This window comes from Pempheris klunzingeri, chromosome 4 (assembly GCF_042242105.1).
Source record: "Pempheris klunzingeri isolate RE-2024b chromosome 4, fPemKlu1.hap1, whole genome shotgun sequence".
NCBI classification, from domain to species: domain Eukaryota; kingdom Metazoa; phylum Chordata; class Actinopteri; order Acropomatiformes; family Pempheridae; genus Pempheris; species Pempheris klunzingeri.
The window spans coordinates 199,436-218,195 of NC_092015.1; the positions used below are offsets into that span (position 1 = coordinate 199,436).

At 52.3% G+C, this 18,760-nt stretch overlaps 2 protein-coding genes across 2 annotated transcripts; one reads left to right on the forward strand and one right to left on the reverse strand.

Annotated features, from left to right (window-relative positions):
- Positions 1-365: 365 nt before the first annotated feature.
- On the reverse strand, positions 366-10,276 carry masp1 (MBL associated serine protease 1). The gene is made up of 12 exons (XM_070829755.1): positions 10,118-10,276; positions 9,655-9,832; positions 8,547-8,678; positions 5,505-5,701; positions 5,264-5,411; positions 5,062-5,180; positions 4,762-4,840; positions 2,848-2,979; positions 1,797-1,871; positions 1,365-1,612; positions 912-1,100; positions 366-812 (listed from the first exon to the last, which is right to left on the reverse strand). Exons 1-12 carry the CDS (start codon positions 10,274-10,276, stop codon positions 366-368), a joined length of 2,103 nt encoding a protein of 700 aa, XP_070685856.1.
- A 1,540-nt stretch (positions 10,277-11,816) lies between these two features.
- On the forward strand, positions 11,817-14,170 carry clrn1 (clarin 1). The gene is made up of 3 exons (XM_070829757.1): positions 11,817-12,069; positions 13,378-13,557; positions 13,886-14,170. Exons 1-3 carry the CDS (start codon positions 11,817-11,819, stop codon positions 14,149-14,151), a joined length of 699 nt encoding a protein of 232 aa, XP_070685858.1. The 3' UTR covers positions 14,152-14,170.
- Positions 14,171-18,760: the final 4,590 nt, after the last annotated feature.

The following is an 18,760-nucleotide window of genomic DNA, read 5'->3' on the forward strand; positions in this document are numbered from 1 at the left end:
ATTTGTCCCAGTTAGCACAAACATTAGCCCCTGTTAACACAAGCATTAGATCCAGTTAGCACAAACATTAGCTCCTGTTAGCACAAACAGTAGCTCCTGTTAGCACAAACATTAGCTCCTGTTAGCACAAGCATTAGCTCCAGCACTGTCAGTGTTTACTGCCGCGAGTGACATGAGGCAAATATTTGCTTTGCAACACTGTCAGGGGACTGGACCAGGACTTAGTCTGGACCAGGACTGGGTCTGTGTCCTGTGAGCAGGTTGGTGTCAGGCCGTCATTCCGTCCATGTGTTTACAGTGAATCGGGGGGGGGGCTCCACTGTTACAGGTGTGGAGCGTGTCCATGGGAGGGGGGGGGGTCCGTCTCACCACCAGGGGGCGGCGCCGACCTCCTCCTGGATCCACTCCACGTATTTGGGCAGTCGGGTGTAGACGCCGTACACCCTCTGACTACCGCACTCCTCCGGGCCCCCCCACGACACCAGTCCAAACGCCACCCACCGCCAGCTCACCGCGTCCTCCATCACGAACGCCCCCCCGCTGTCCCCCAGGCAGGTGTCCCGCCCCCCCTGGAAGAAGCCGGCGCAGAACATGTTGTCGGTGATGTTGTAGGCGGCGGAGCGCGCGGCGTAGCTCGCCTGGCACTCGGCCTGAGGCACCACCGGCAGCTTCACGTACTGCAGCACGTCAGACGCCCCCCCCGCCTCAGAGGACGGTGAGGGGGCGGCGCCCGGCGAGGACGCGGTGATACTGGAGATCCCCCAGCCGGCGACCACGCCCAGAGAGTGGGGGGGGGGAGTGGGGGGGCCGTCCTATAAAAGACACACAGGTCAAAGGTCAGCTGACATGCCCCCCCCACTCACACATGTCCCAGAGAGACGGGGGGGAGGGCAGACAGACAGTAGTGGTACCTCTCTATGGGGGGGGGGCAGGCAGACCGGCCTGACCAGCTGGTTGAACTCCACCCCCTCCGTCAGCCTCAGCAGCGCCACGTCGTTGTCGTAGTTGTCAGGCTGGAAGTCGGGATGGAGGACGACCAGGTCCACCGATCGGTTAGTGGCTGAACGCCGGTCCCCGGCGTCATGGAGACCGAGGAAGACCTGGAGGACACAGACTGGTTACTCTGGTTACACTAGTTAGACTGGTTACACTGGTTATACTGGTTACACTGGTTACACTGGTTACACTAGTTAGACTGGTCTTTTGTGAAACCATCACAACACAACGAGCACCATTAACCTCATTCTTTAACTAATTAACTCACAGACCTCATAGACCAGGACCAGGTCTAAACCAGGACCAGGTCTGGATCAGGACCGTGTTACTGCAGTGAGAATGTTAGTGGTGGTTCAGGGACCTCAGACCTTGACGTGCTCGGGGGCCACGGGGACGACGCTGGCGTCCCTCCTCTGGGACCTCAGCACGTGGGCGGCTGTGAGGACCCAGGACTCGGACAGCAGGGCCCCGGACCCGAACCAGCGGTCCTCTGGGACCCGGGACCGGTCCTCCACGCTGAGCAGCACCTGCCAGGGGAAGAGGCCGGGCTCGGCGCCACGACCGCCCACGATCCGCTTCACCTGACGGGGGAGAGCGCGGGCGGGCCGACCACAGGCTGCACAGAGGCATGGGGGAGGGGGGGGGGGACAGACACTGTCGTTATTACTACATGTACTACTACAAGTACTACAAGTACTACTACAAGTACTACTACATGTAGTACTACATGTAGTACTGCGTGTACTGTGTTGACACCAGACTGGATTTAGCAGCTCCCTCTGACAGAAGCTCACCTGTACCTGGGACGCAGCTCGGCAGTCTGCTGCCTGACTCAGTGCTGATCCAGACTCCAGTCGGTCCACAGCGATAGGAACCTACACACACACACACACACACACACACACACACACACGCACACACACACACACACACACAAACACACACACACACACACACACAAGCACACACACACGCACACAGACACACACACAAGCACACACACACGCACACAGACACACACACAAGCACACACACGCACACACACACACAAGCACACACACAAGCACACACACGCACACACACACAGACACACACACGCACACACACACACACACAAGCACACACACACACACACAGACACACACACACACACACACACACACACAAGCACACACACACACACACAGACACACACACACACACACACAAGCACACACACACACACACACACAGACACACACACACACACACACAAGCACACACACACACACGCACACAGACACACACACAAGCACACACACGCACACACACACACAAGCACACACACAAGCACACACACGCACACACACACAGACACACACACGCACACACACACACACACAAGCACACACACACACACACAGACACACACACACACACACACACACACACACAAGCACACACACACACACACACACACACACACACACACACACACTGCAGACGTCAGTGGTGGAAAGTAACCGAGTACAATTACTCTTACTGTCAGTAAGTACTAAGGTACTTCTACTTTACTGTAGAGCACAGTATTTTATTGTGTACTAGCAGTATTTTACTGTGTACTCGCAGTACTTTTACTGTAGAGCACAGTATTTTACTGTGTACTCACAGTACTTTTACTGTAGAGCACAGTATTTTATTGTGTACTCACAGTACTTTTACTGTAGAGCACAGTATTTCACTGTGTACTAGCAGTACTTTACTGTGTACTAGCAGTACTTAACTTATTTAATACTGTGAGTAACTGATTTAAACTAAAATATGAAGTATAAATACCACTCCCTAACAGCAGTACTGCAGTACTACTCTTACTGTTACTGCTGGGCTGGACGCCACCCCCCCTGCAGACGTAGTGAACTGTTGATCCAAACAGGGTGCTGTTGTCATGACTACCAAACACCACGTCAGCCATGGCGACCACCTTCGGACTCCCACAATCCACCACTGTGACAGAGAGCAGATCAATCAGCTGTCAGTGTGTCAGAGAGCAGACCAATCAGCTGTCAGTGTGTCAGAGAGCAGACCAATCAGCTGTCAGTGTGTCAGAGAGCAGACCAATCAGCTGTCAGTGTGTCAGAGAGCAGATCAATCAGCTGTCAGTGTGTCAGAGAGCAGACCAATCAGCTGTCAGTGTGTCAGAGAGCAGACCAATCAGCTGTCAGTGTGTCAGAGAGCAGACCAATCAGCTGTAATGAGTACCTGGCCAGGTGTTAGAGCTGATGTCATCAGTTTGAGTCATGTGATGGGGACGTTAGTAACCTCAGTCAGACGTGACATGTTTCATGTTCTCTACTCTTCATCTGGTGATCACATGACCCCCGGTGGTCACATGACTACAGGTGGTTGGACTATCTGCTCTCTGATTGGTCCTGTGTTTGGCTCCTGCTTCTTGCTCACAGGTGATTTCACAGAAACACAAGACACAGATTCTGGTTTCATTCGGTTTATTAGAAAATATTGAAAAACTTAACATCAAACTGCTGAGTGAACTCATCCTCCAGTTTGTCTATCAGCCAATCAGAATCCCTGACTAATCTCGACTGTGATTGGTTAAGACACTGGGCCGAGACCGCCTCCTCCTCCGCGAGTCTGTTTCTACAGAGACAGAGAAGCAGGAGGGAGAGTTTAGTTAGTTAATTACTGTGAGACTTTGGTGTTTTGAAGGGTTGGCTCGGACCAGATTAACCAGTAACACAAACTAACTAGTTGACCAGCTGTGTCCTGTGAGCTAAAATCCCTGTTTTTGTGAATGGAGTCTGGTGTGTTTGCAGAGAGCGATATAACGGCTGGTAAAAATAGACAAAATTCAATACCAAAGTCATCCTTCAACGTCGGTCACAGTCAATAACCTGCACGACAAATATTTATAGTGTGATACACACCATCTCAACAGCCAGCTCTAAATCCTCCTCGCTGCTGTTCACGCTCCTTCATGCTGTTTCATCTTTCTTCATGTCCTCCTTCCTGTATGAACATAATAGTTCTCTCTTTCCTTGTTGCTCTGTGTTTTTAGCAGTTTGTCTGTAAACTGATGTTTATGTCTCACACTGAGCCTCAGGCTGGACTGTAATACGTTTACCTGACCACCAGGTGTCTCAGGTGAGCCAAAGAATGAGAGAGTAGCAGCACCACGATCAAGGCGGCCCGACCCCCCAGGAAGGTCTCCAGGCTCTGAAGCCAGTCTGACATAGAGGCCAAACTACACAACTACAGCAATGGCGTCCGTCACATGAAGCTGTTGAGCCTAAAATGACTTTTTTCTACAGACTCTTATTGTGAAAGAGAAGTCTGTGAGGATAAATGATCCACATTCAACAGGAAGTTAACACAGTGCTAGGAGGAAGTTAGCAGTGGGCTAACAATGTTAGCACAGTGCTTGGAGGAAGTTAGCAGTGGGCTAACAATGTTAGCACAGTGCTAGGAGGAAGTTAGCAGTGGGCTAACAATGTTAGCACAGTGCTAGGAGGAAGTTAGCAGTGGGCTAACAATGTTAGCACAGTGCTTGGAGGAAGTTAGCAGTGGGCTAACAATGTTAGCACAGTGCTTGGAGGAAGTTAGCAGTGGGCTAACAATGTTAGCACAGTGCTAGGAGGAAGTTAGCAGTGGGCTAACAATGTTAGCACAGTGCTAGGAGGAAGTTAGCAGTGGGCTAACAATGTTAGCACAGTGCTAGGAGGAAGTTAGCACTTATGTGAGTGTTCATGCAGCAGGAATCGGTTTTCTCACTCTGACACTGAGGAGGACGGCCGCTCCACGAGCCGTCAGCCCGACAGTCCACCTGGTACTGGTCCAGGTACCGCCCCCCCTGGACCAGAGACACAACCACAGGACTCAGCACGGACCAGAACCAGCAGCACAGACCGACTCTTTACTGAAGTATGAGTACCACTGCTATCACATAGAAATACTACATTACAGGTCCTTCATTAAATCCTGGGTGAGCAGTACCAGTAGTAAAAGTACACAGGTATAAAGTGGGACATGGACAGACTGAAGTAACCAGTGAAGTACAGGAAGTACCGGTACCTGCAGCAGTCCGTGTCCCGGCTCACAGGTGAACAGGATGTGGTCTTTGAAGGAGTATTCTGATTGGACGGGGTTCAGCACCACATGGGGTGGAGCCTCAGGTACCGGACACTGACTTCCTGCCAGGACAAAATAAAAGCCTCAGGTAACACACACAACTTGCTGTCAGGTGTGTAGTGTGTAGTGTGCAGTGTGTACGTACCCACAGATGTGTATGTGATCCTCCAACCCAGGTTCTCTCCTGAGTCGTCGCTGTGGAAACCAACAGTGACGACGTTGCTGTCGGTCTGAATCTCACCTGGAGACCGAACGCCGCAGAACGGACCGAAGTCAGTGCTGCCTGCCCTGATCTGACACACACACACACACACAGGTTATTCATCTACTCGTATAGGACAGGTGTGTACGGGTCTCTTCACAGGTGTGTGTGTGTGTGTGCTGACCCTGACGTGGTCATAGGGGCAGGTGATGTCGGGGTGGTCCTCCACGTCGAAGCGGGGGTCAAACTGGAGGCGGAGCCTGAATCCTGGCTCCACCTCGATCCGGTATGAACACTCTGAGCTCTTTGGGTACGGAGATGGGAAGTCCACGCTGCTCAGAACGCCAGAGCGTTCCCTGAACGCATCGTCACTGCACTCCACTGAACACACACACACACACACACACACACACAGCTCTGAAGCACAGTGAAGCACCAGCTTCACTGAGGACGCTTCTTTACAGACTGATACCGACCAATCAGAGGACGCTTCTTTACACAGACTGATACCGACCAATCAGAGGACGCTTCTTTACAGACTGATACCGACCAATCAGAGGACGCTTCTTTATACAGACTGATACCGACCAATCAGAGGACGCTTCTTTACACAGACTGATACCGACCAATCAGAGGACGCTTCTTTACACAGACTGATACCGACCAATCAGAGGACGCTTCTTTATACAGACTGATACCGACCAATCAGAGGACGCTTCTTTATAGACTGATACCGACCAATCAGAGGACGCTTCTTTATACAGACTGATACCGACCAATCAGAGGACGCTTCTTTACAGACTGATACCGACCAATCAGAGGACGCTTCTTTACACAGACTGATACCGACCAATCAGAGGACGCTTCTTTACACAGACTGATACCGACCAATCAGAGGACGCTTCTTTATACAGACTGATACCGACCAATCAGAGGACGCTTCTTTATAGACTGATACTGACCAATCAGAGGACGCTTCTTTATAGACTGATACCGACCAATCAGAGGACGCTTCTTTATAGACTGATACCGACCAATCAGAGGACGCTTCTTTATAGACTGATACCGACCAATCAGAGGACGCTTCTTTATAGACTGATACCGACCAATCAGAGGACGCTTCTTTATACAGACTGATACCGACCAATCAGAGGACGCTTCTTTACAGACTGATACCGACCAATCAGAGGACGCTTCTTTATACAGACTGATACCGACCAATCAGAGGACGCTTCTTTACAGACTGATACCGACCAATCAGAGGACGCTTCTTTATAGACTGATACCGACCAATCAGAGGACGCTTCTTTATACAGACTGATACCGACCAATCAGAGGACGCTTCTTTACAGACTGATACCGACCAATCAGAGGACGCTTCTTTATAGACTGATACCGACCAATCAGAGGACGCTTCTTTATAGACTGATACCGACCAATCAGAGGACGCTTCTTTATACAGACTGATACCGACCAATCAGAGGACGCTTCTTTACAGACTGATACCGACCAATCAGAGGACGCTTCTTTACAGACTGATACCGACCAATCAGAGGACGCTTCTTTATAGACTGATACCGACCAATCAGAGGACGCTTCTTTATACAGACTGATACCGACCAATCAGAGGACGCTTCTTTATACACTGATACCGACCAATCAGAGGACGCTTCTTTATACACTGATACCGACCAATCAGAGGACGCTTCTTTACACAGACTGATACCGACCAATCAGAGGACGCTTCTTTACAGACTGATACCGACCAATCAGAGGACGCTTCTTTATAGACTGATACCGACCAATCAGAGGACGCTTCTTTATACAGACTGATACCGACCAATCAGAGGACGCTTCTTTACAGACTGATACCGACCAATCAGAGGACGCTTCTTTATAGACTGATACCGACCAATCAGAGGACGCTTCTTTATAGACTGATACCGACCAATCAGAGGACGCTTCTTTATACAGACTGATACCGACCAATCAGAGGACGCTTCTTTACAGACTGATACCGACCAATCAGAGGACGCTTCTTTACAGACTGATACCGACCAATCAGAGGACGCTTCTTTACAGACTGATACCGACCAATCAGAGGACGCTTCTTTATAGACTGATACCGACCAATCAGAGGACGCTTCTTTATACAGACTGATACCGACCAATCAGAGGACGCTTCTTTATACACTGATACCGACCAATCAGAGGACGCTTCTTTATAGACTGATACCGACCAATCAGAGGACGCTTCTTTATACAGACTGATACCGACCAATCAGAGGACGCTTCTTTATAGACTGATACCGACCAATCAGAGGACGCTTCTTTATAGACTGATACCGACCAATCAGAGGACGCTTCTTTATACAGACTGATACCGACCAATCAGAGGACGCTTCTTTATACACTGATACCGACCAATCAGAGGACGCTTCTTTATAGACTGATACCGACCAATCAGAGGACGCTTCTTTACACAGACTGATACCGACCAATCAGAGGACGCTTCTTTACACAGACTGATACCGACCAATCAGAGGACGCTTCTTTATACAGACTGATACCGACCAATCAGAGGACGCTTCTTCATACAGGCTGGTACCACATGGAGCAGCAGAATGACCTTTATCCTGAGTTCTGTTTGTCGATTCCTCACTGTGGTGGATCAGAGGTGAAGATACGGACTCTGTGTGTGTGTGTTCCTCCTCCACACTGAAACATGTTGAACATGTAAATATTTTCCTCCAATCAGTGGCTGTTATCAGTCAGCTGGAGGTCGGAGTCCAAACAGCCGTCCTGCCTGAGCTCTGTCCCAGCAGACTTTTCCAGCTTCATGCTTTACCGCCAACAAACAAACACCGCCGCCTCTGTGTTGTCGGCGTGGCGGCGTTGGTGCCGCAGACTAATCAGGATCAGGCTGCTGGAATTCAGATCTGCTGTGAAGGCGTTCACACAGAAACACGTTTAAGCTGCTTATGTCTGAAAAGCTCCGACACGCAGTCTGAAGTCACAGCAAACAACATCCACCTCAACACGGCTGGTGTGGGTCACATGTCAGGGATCTCATCATCATCTAACCCTTACCCTAACCCTTACCCTAATCACAGGCTGAACATTAAACCAGCCATCACCGAACCGAACCTCAGCCCTGGTCCATGTGGTGAGGTGAAGGTGGATGTGGGATGTGATGATGGTGATGATGGTGATGATGCAGTCTCACCTCTGCAGGTGCGGTTGTTGGAGTGCAGCAGGTAACCATAGCGACAGGAGCAGTAGTATCCTCCGATGTAGTTGTGACAGAAGTGATCGCAGAGCAGATCTTCATCAGCGTGCTCGCTGCACTCGTCCACGTCTGGAGGGACGGACAGAGGAAGAGGACGAAGATAAAAACAACCACCAAAATAGAGGCAGAGTGGGGGGGGGTCTGCTCCCCCCAGACAGAGTAGCACACCTTGGGGGGGGGGCTCGTCTGACTGTGGTGTCTCAGAGCTGCTACGGGGACGTGAGGAAGGGCTGTAACCACACAAACGCCTCAGCTGCAGCCCCCGTCCTGTCGGAGCCTCCATGAGCTGGGGGGTCTGTGGGTCAGAGGTTCATGTCCTCTCTTATCGGTCAACATGTTTCTGTTCTGGAAACACAGCTTTCGCTTTGGAAGCAGACCGGCCTGTCGGGACCAGACCGGCCTGTCGGGACCAGACCATAGCTGTTGACTGACAGGGGGCAGAACCAGAGGACGGTCTGCTGTTACAGTCTGACGTGGGACCTTTAGACGTCCTCACATCATCAGTATCACTTTGAACGATCAGTAGCCGTCGGTAACCGTCGGTGACCGCCAGTGACCGTCACTGACCGCCAGTGACCGCGGGTGACCGTCAGTAACCGTCAGTGACCGCCAGTGACCGTCACTGACCGCCAGTGACCGCCGGTGACCGTCAGTAACCGTCAGTGACCGCCAGTGACCGTCACTGACCGCCAGTGACCGCCGGTGACCGTCAGTAACCGTCAGTGACCGCCAGTGACCGTCACTGACCGCCAGTGACCGCCAGTGACCGTCAGTAACCGTCAGTGACCGCCAGTGACCGCCAGTGACCGCCAGTGACCGCCAGTGACCGTCGGTAACCGTCGGTGACCGCCGGTGACCGTCACTGACCGCCAGTGACCGCCGGTGACCGTCAGTAACCGTCAGTGACCGCCAGTGACCGCCAGTGACCGTCAGTAACCGTCAGTAACCGCCAGTGACCGTCAGTAACCGTCAGTAACCGCCAGTAACCGCCAGTGACCGCCAGTGACCAGCTCTGGGACACTTCAGCTGCTCTGAGCGTCCTCACCCTCTGCGCTGTAATGCGCCCTGAAGCCGGAGAATCGCTCTTCGTTGGAGAAGTCGGAGGCGAAGGCGACACTCAGGGCGTTCTGGGGGGATGTGATGACCCGCTGAGCCGGCACCGCCTCCGTGTCTGTCTGCTCCCGACCACAGAACAACGCCAGCACCTCGCCCTCCGCCTCCACCTGCAACACAGCACGCCACAGCCCCCGGTCACCACAGAAACTACAAGTCAGTCAGCAAAATGCCGACTTGACAGGGACACTTCGGGGACCCCTCACCTCCGTGTCACCCCCCAACATGACCCCCAGCCAGTTCATGTCCATGGCGTCCTGTCAGCAGAGGCGTTCTCTGCGAGATTCCCGTGAGTGTTACGGAGCGTAGTAAAAGAGTGTTTCTGTAAATGACATCTGGACTTTGAGAAGCAGCTGCATGAAGGAGAATGTACCCATGATGCTGTGCGGTCTCACCTTGACGTAGTCGTACTCGCACAGGTAGGACGGCTCCAGGTCAAAGTGGCTGAAGTAGAGTTTGACCCTGAAGCCGGCGGGCACGCTGATGTTCCAGCGCAGCTGCGTCTCCCGAGGATACGGCTCCGGGAAATTTGGAGACTGCAGGCTGCCGTACATCTCAGATTGATTGACTGATTGATCGATTGATGATGACGTCAGCTGAGCGTTGTGGAAGAAAGGAGGGAGGAAGAGGAGGAAGAGGAAGAGACTGGAGGAGGACACAGGAAACAGAAACAGTTGTTGTATCAGCTAACACACCAGACTCCATTGACAAAAACACTCATTTTACCTCAGAGAACACAGACAAGGCAAATGTATTTATATAGCACCATCCAGTCCTCCTGAGTCCTCCTCAGTCCTCCCGAGTCCTCCTCAGTCCTCCCAAGTCCTCCTCAGTCCTCCCCAGTCCTCCTCAGTCCTCCTCACCTCCTCCTGAGTCCTCCTGAGTCCTCCTCAGTCCTCCCGAGTCCTCCTCAGTCCTCCCAAGTCCTCCTCAGTCCTCCCCAGTCCTCCTCAGTCCTCCTCACCTCCTCCTGAGTCCTCCTGAGTCCTCCTCAGTCCTCCCCAGTCCTCCCCAGTCCTCCTGAGTCCTCCTCGGTCCTCCTCAGTCCTCCCGAGTCGTCCTCGGTCCTCCTCGGTCCTCCCCGGTCCTCCTCGGTCCTCCCCGGTCTTCCTCAGTCCTCCCCAGTCCTCCTCACCTCCTCCCCAGTCCTCCTCACCTCCTCCCCAGTCCTCCTCAGTCCTCCCCAGTCCTCCTCAGTCCTCCTCAGTCCTCCCCAGTCCTCCTCAGTCCTCCTCAGTCCTCCTCAGTCCTCCCCAGTCCTCCCCAGTCCTCCTCAGTCCTCCCGAGTCCTCCTCAGTCCTCCCCAGTCCTCCTCAGTCCTCCCCAGTCCTCCCCAGTCCTCCTCAGTCCTCCTGAGTCCTCCTCAGTCCTCCTCAGTCCTCCCCAGTCCTCCCCAGTCCTCCCCAGTCCTCCCCAGTCCTCCTCAGTCCTCCCCAGTCCTCCTCAGTCCTCCTGAGTCCTCCTCAGTCCTCCTCAGTCCTCCCCAGTCCTCCTCACCTCATGCTGCTCCGCTGCTCTCTGCTCGGATCTCTGGACCTTCTCCTCCTCCTCCTCCTCCTCTCCGCGCGTGACGTGCTGACCGGCGCTACGTCATCACGTCAAGTCCAGGGGGGATGGGGGGCGTGGTGTAAAAATACTACAGTACAAATACTGCAGTAAAAGTATAAAAACTTTACAGCAGGAGAAGTACCGAGGTACAGTTTGAAGTACCCCCCCCCCCCCCCCCCCCCACACACACACACACACACACACACACACTTTACCCCCCCCCCCCCCGGCTGGAATGCATGTACTGTTACTACATTTATCGAAGTACTGCCGGTTGCTCCCTGTGTTTTATTTTGAAAGGATCACCGCTGGGGGGCGGTACCCCCCCCCCCCCCCCCCCCCGAAATATGACCCCTTGTTGCCATGGTGACCTGAAACCACCGAAGCGTCGCTGAGTCCGCGTGAGGTCCGGGTCTGAGTTCCGGGTCTGGGGTCTGTGGCCCGGTGTGTATCTGCTGTGCTCTGCGGGTGGAGGAAGTGCAGGAGTGTTCCGGGGGGCCCGGGGGTGATGCCGTCCTCTGGTCCTCCTCCCCCCTCCGTGCCGCCATGCCGAGCCGACAGAAGCAGCTCCTCTTCTCGGTGTCCGGGCTGCTCGGCCTCTGCTGCGCCCTGACGGCCGCCGTGGCCACCGGCCTGCCCTGCTGGCTCCGCGGGACCGTGCTGTGCCGGACCGGGGCCGAGCTGGTCAACGCCACCGGGGCCGAGCTGGACAAGTTCCTGGGGGAGCTGAGCTACGGGCTGTTCCACGGCCTCAGGGTGAAGCAGTGCGGCCTGGGGAGGAGGCCGTCCCGGTTCTCATGTGAGTACTGATCCGGCCACGGTCCCGGTCCCCCAGGTAACTTCACCTGGGTGACGTCAGGAGCGTGTCAGAGCTGCAGACGAGCAACTCATTAATTATTCATGAGCTGTGAATAACGAAGCACTTTGACTTCACGAGCTCCACCGAAGCTCAGAAACGTGATCGATAACTGAAGGTCACAAATCAATCAGAGCCATCGATCCTGGGGAGGTGATCACATGACCGATCAATGAAGACGATCAGTAACCTCAGACAGATCACTCTGCTGCACTACCTGTAGTACTGCTGGTTAACACCTGTCTGTCTGTCCTCCTGTCTGTCCTCCTGCCTGCCTGTCTGTCCTCCTGTCTGTCCTCCTGTCTGTCCTCCTGCTGGTCTGCCTGTCCTCCTGCCCGTCTGCCTGTCCTCCTGCTGGTCTGTCTGTCCTCCTGCTGGTCTGCCTGTCCTCCTGCCCGTCTGCCTGTCCTCCTGCCCGTCTGCCTGTCCTCCTGCTGGTCTGTCTGTCCTCCTGCCCGTCTGCCTGTCCTCCTGCTGGTCTGTCTGTCCTCCTGCTGGTCTGCCTGTCCTCCTGCTGGTCTGTCTGTCCTCCTGCTGGTCTGCCTGTCCTCCTGCCCGTCTGCCTGTCCTCCTGCTGGTCTGTCTGTCCTCCTGCCCGTCTGCCTGTCCTCCTGCTGGTCTGTCTGTCCTCCTGCCTGTCTCCCTGTTAACGAGCTCAGCTGAGCAGCACTAACGAGCTCTCTGTCCACTGATGAGCACAAACAGAGCAGCTCTGTTCAGGCTGCATCAGAACTGGAGCATCGGGGGCACATGGGGGCCTGATCCAGGTCCACCAGGTCTGGTCCATCTGCCTGGAGGCCTGCTGGGACGGCACTCAGGAGGTCAACATCTGTCCTGACACTGACAGAAACAGACACACTGACTGATGGAGGCAGCAGCTCTAAAATCCCTGTTTTAGTGAATGTAGTCTGGTGTGTGTGCTGTTTGTGGTTAAACCAAAAGGATCTTCCAGGTCTCTCTCTGTAGGGATCCTTTCCATGATGCTGTCACACACTTAGAATAACACTCTGAGCCTGTCAGTGGATCAAACAAGCTCTTTTAGTGGACCTACTGTGATCAGGTGCAGTTGTCCCAAAGGATCACGTTGCAGCCATTGCAGCCCGTTTGGTGTCTGCTGGCTGAGGTGATCTACTGGACCAGTTCCAACACTTTTACTACCTACCAGTCACTCACACACCAGGATGAGGACACAGAGGACCCAGTACTACACTCAGCAGGTTGACTCCATGTACCCCCCCGTGTGTTCCCCAGTCTTCCCAGACCTCCTGAGTGCCGTCCCAGCAGGCCTCCACGTCGCCGTCATCGTCTTCTGTGGCGTTGTGAACGTCTTCTCCTCCGTGGCCACCGGCTTCTTCTTCTTCAACGCCTTCGGACGACCGTACGAGACACTGCAAGGCCCCATGGGACTTTACCTGTGGACCTTCATCTGCTGTGAGTAACATCATCATCGTCATCACCTGTCACTGCTGTACTGATACTGCAGAGTAGTACTGCTGATACCACCACTAGTACAAGTGCTGCTTTAGTTCAGACGTTCATGGTCCCCTGATGAACTGTAACTGCACACTGGCTATCACCTTGACTGATTTAGATCAGGCTGAACTCGGTTACCATGACAACCATCAGGAAGCTTGTCATATTTTCATGCAGACTTACATAGCAATGCTAATAGCATAGCATTTCTAACAGCATGTTAGCACAGTCTCTGCCGACCAATCAGTGTTTTCTGTGACCTAACGCCGTCCCGTGTGTCCTGCAGGTCTGTGCAGCTGTCTGGTGATGATCCTCTTCGCATCAGAGGTCAAACTTCATCATCTGTCCGAACGCATCGCCAACTTCAACGAGACGACCTTCGTCTTCCAGACGTACAGTGAGCGCTACGACCGCTGCTTCTGGCTCTTCTTCCTCATCTTCCTCCTCCATGGACTCAATTTCCTGCTGATCCGCCTGACGGGGGTCCAGTTCCCCTTCCAGGAGACCAAAGAGTCGGACCTGAGCGGGGGGGGCGCTGACCTCATGTACTGACGGGAGCCGAGGACATCCCTCCCTGAACGACCCACTGGACGTTAGCATGTAGTTAGCACGCAGTTAGCCTGTAGTTAGCATTCAGTTAGCCTGTAGTTAGCACGCAGTTAACCTGTAGTTAGCATTCAGTTAGCCTGTAGTTAGCACGCAGTTAAACTGTAGTTAGCATTCAGTTAGCCTGTAGTTAGCACGCAGTTAAACTGTAGTTAGCATTCAGTTAGCCTATAGTTAGCACGCAGTTAGCCTGTAGTTAGCACGCAGTTAACCTGTAGTTAGCACGCAGTTAACCTGTAGTTAGCATTCAGTTAGCCTGTAGTTAGCCTGTAATTAGCATGCAGTTAGCCTGCAGTTAACCTGTAGTTAGCCTGTAATTAGCATGCAGTTAGCCTGCAGTTAACCTGTAGTTAGCATTCAGTTAGCCTGTAATTAGCATTCAGTTAGCCTGTAGTTAACCTGTAGTTAGCATTCAGTTAGCCTGTAGTTAGCCTGTAATTAGCCTGCAGTTAACCTGTAGTTAGCATTCAGTTAGCCTGTAGTTAACCTGTAGTTAGCATTCAGTTAGCCTGTAGTTAGCCTGTAATTAGCATGCAGTTAGCCTGCAGTTAACCTGTAGTTAGCATTCAGTTAGCCTGTAATTAGCATTCAGTTAGCCTGTAATTAGCATTCAGTTAGCCTGTAGTTAGCATTCAGTTAGCCTGTAATTAGCCTGTAATTAGCACGCAGTTAGCCTGTAGAGCTGAAAGGGTCCAAGAACTTCATCTGTCCAGAAGTCTGATTCACCAGTTAAAGGTTTAGTCCGTAGAATAGAGACAAACATTTCTCACTTCACGTTTTACTGTGAACTAAAACCAGCAAACATCCACGTAGTCAATAATCACTGAGTAATAATCAGTCGATTGTTAGCCTGGATGTTAGCCTGGATGTTAGCCTGGATGTTAGCCTGGATGTGGGGGGATGCCTCTCATCTGATGCTAATCAACGTGTGCTGATGTTAGATGTTGATTATTTACCACAAACTCACTCACACCTGTTCATGCTAACATGCTAACATGTCAGAGAACCTGACCAGGTGATCGTCTGGCTCTGGTCTGGCCTGAGGCTGCCCCCCCCCCCCCACGGCGCCGCGCCGTGTCTGGTCTTCAGTTCTGGACCCTGGAGGAGGGGGGCCTTTCTTCAGTGCCCCCCCCCGCAGTGATACCGACACCGTGCGGCCGTCTCATTAGGAGCTTTGGACCCGGACGTGTTGACAGACGGCAGCGACTCAAACAATCCGGCGTGGCGGCGAGGCCCCGGGGGGCCCGGGGGGGGGTGGTGTCGTGTTGTCCCCATCGTGTGTTTAATGCTGCACTTCCTGTTCAGCCGACGGCCAATTAAAGTCCAGGATTTCATCCTGCTGCTGGTTCGTCCCCACACACCTTTTCAGGGGGGCTCACCTGTGACGCCACACCAGCACCTGTTACTATGGTTACACCGATTCACTGATACTGATGTGATACTGATTTACTGATACTGATTTATTGATACTGATTTATTGATACTGATTCACTGATACTGATTTATTGATACTGATTTACTGATACTGATTTATTGATACTGATTCACTGATACTGATTTATTGATACTGATTTACTGATACTGATTTATTGATTTTGGTGTTGAAGGAAGATTAAGTATTAAAGTCAATAAAATCCATTTTTGTTTGAGAAACAATAAAAAGAAGTGATTTCTGATTTGATGATCAAACTGTTTTCTCTTCGTGTCACAGAGTTGTTTGAGATCTTTGATTAGTCGATTGATTGATTGCTCCCTCAAAGACTCAACACACGAACTGTCTCCACAATGCTCCTCAGCACTGTGTGTGTGTGTGTGTGTGTGGAGACAGTGTGTGTGTGTGTGTGTGTGTGTGTGGAGATAGTGTGTGTGTGTGTGTGTGTGGAGATAGTGTTTGTGTGCAGGAAGTGTGTGGAGACAGTGTGTGTGTGTGTGTGTGTGTGTGTGTGTGGAGACAGTGTGTGTGTGCAGGAAATGTGTGGAGACAGTGTGTGTGTGTGTGTGTGTGTGTGGAGACAGTGTGTGTGTGTGTGTGTGGAGACAGTGTGTGTGTGCAGGAAGTGTGTGGAGACAGTGTGTGTGTGTGTGTGTGTGTGTGGAGACAGTGTGTGTGTGTGTGTGTGGAGACAGTGTGTGTGTGCAGGAAGTGTGTGGAGACAGTGTGTGTGTGTGTGTGTGGAGATAGTGTTTGTGTGCAGGAAGTGTGTGGAGACAGTGTGTGTGTGTGTGTGTGTGGAGACAGTGTGTGTGTGCAGGAAGTGTGTGGAGACAGTGTGTGTGTGTGTGGAGACAGTGTGTGTGTGTGTGTGTGTGTGTGTGTGGAGACAGTGTGTGTGTGTGTGTGTGGAGACAGTGTGTGTGTGTGTGGAGACAGTGTGTGTGTGCAGGAAGTGTGTGGAGACAGTGTGTGTGTGTGTGTGTGTGTGGGCAGTGTGTGTGTGCAGGCAGCGTGTGTGTGTGTGTGTGTGTGTGCAGGAAGTGTGTGGAGGCAGTGTGTGTGTGCAGGCAGTGTGTGTGTGTGGAGGCAGTGTGTGTGTGCAGGCAGTGTGTGTGTGGAGGCAGTGTGTGTGTGGAGGCAGTGTGTGTGTGCAGGCAGTGTGTGTGTGGAGGCAGTGTGTGTGTATGGAGGCAGTGTGTATGTGTGTGGATGTGTGGAGGCAGTGTGTGTGTGTGGAGGCAGTGTGTGTGTGTGTGCAGGCAGTGTGTGTGTGTGGAGGCAGTGTGTGCAGGCAGTGTGTGTGTGTGGAGGCAGTGTGTATGTGTGGAGGCAGTGTGTATGTGGAGGCAGTGTGTATGTGTGGAGGCAGTGTGTGCAGGCAGTGTGTGTGTGTGTGTGTGGAGGCAGTGTGTGTGTGTGGAGGCAGTGTGTGGAGGCAGTGTGTGTGTGTGTGGAGGCAGTGTGTGTGTGCAGGCAGTGTGTGTGTGGAGGCAGTGTGTGTGTGGAGGCAGTGTGTGTGTGCAGGCAGTGTGTGTGTGGAGGCAGTGTGTGTGTGGAGGCAGTGTGTGTGTATGGAGGCAGTGTGTATGTGTGGAGGCAGTGTGTGCAGGCAGTGTGTGTGTGTGTGTGTGTGTGGATGTGTGGAGGCAGTGTGTGCAGGCAGTGTGTGTGTGTGGAGGCAGTGTGTGCAGGCAGTGTGTGTGTGTGGAGGCAGTGTGTATGTGTGGAGGCAGTGTGTATGTGGAGGCAGTGTGTATGTGTGGAGGCAGTGTGTGCAGGCAGTGTGTGTGTGTGTGTGTGGAGGCAGTGTGTGTGTGTGGAGGCAGTGTGTATGTGGAGGCAGTGTGTGTGTGGAGGCAGTGTGTATGTGGAGGCAGTGTGTGTGTGCAGGCAGTGTGTGTGTGCAGGCAGTGTGTGTGTGTGTGTGCAGGCAGTGTGTGTGTGGAGGCAGTGTGTATGTGGAGGCAGTGTGTGTGTGGAGGCAGTGTGTGTGTGGAGGCAGTGTGTGTGTGGAGGCAGTGTGTGTGTGGAGGCAGTGTGTGTGTGGAGGCAGTGTGTGTGTGCAGGCAGTCCTCAGGTGTATCTTGGCTCTGGTGGCAGCAGGTAAGCACTCTGCTGTTTCTCTTCCTGTTTGCTGTTCAGTGGATGAAGAAGCTTCTTCATCATCATCATCACTTGTTAAACGGTCTGTGCGTCCTTTAATGACTCTGATCAGTAAGTTAAGGTTTAACTTCGACAAGTCAGTTAGTGACCACGATTCTGTCTGAAGACGACCGACTGACCCACCCACAGACAGACAGACAGACAGACCCAGGTCAGACTGGATCCAGTTCAGCTGCTGTGTGTGAAAGGGATTTAAACCAGAGTCATAACTAGAACTATAACCTGTTACATCTTTAACCTGTAATAACTATAACCCTTTATAACTTTAACCCGTTCTAACTATAACAAGTTTTCTTTTCTTTTGTCAGGAAACTTCAGATCAAACTGCAGAAACATGAGCTCAGAGCACGAGGTGAGACATAGGACCAGGTCACACCTCTAGTTCAGTTCTGGTTTGGTTCTGGTTTAGTTCCAGTTTAGATTGGTTTGGTTCTGGGTTAGTTCTGGTTTGGTTTTGGTTTAGTTCCGGTTTGGGTCTGGTTCTGGTCTGGTTCTTCTTTAGTTTTGGTTTAGTTCTGGTTTAGTTCCGGTCTGGTTCTGGTTTAGATTGGTTTGGTTCCAGTTTAGTTGTAATTTGGTTCTGGTGTGGTTCTGGTTTAGTTCCAGCCTGGTTCTAGTTTTGTTCTGGTCTGGTTCCGCTTTAGTTATGCTTCGGTTCTGGTCTGGTTCTGGTTTGGTTCTGGTTCAGTTCTGCTTTGGTTCTAGTTTAGTTCTGGTTTGTGTTTCCGGTTTAGTTGTAATTTGGTTCTGGGTTAGTTCCGGTTTGGTTCTGGTCTGGTCCTGCTTTGGTTCTGGTTTAGTTCCGGTCTGGTTCCGGGTTAGTTCTGGTTTTGTTATGGTTTGGTTCAGGACTGGTTCTGGTCTTGCTCTAGTTCTGGTTCAGTTCTGGTCGCACTGTAAACGTTCCATGTGCTTCCATAGGTGACATCAGAACAAACAGCAGGTGTGAACAGAGTC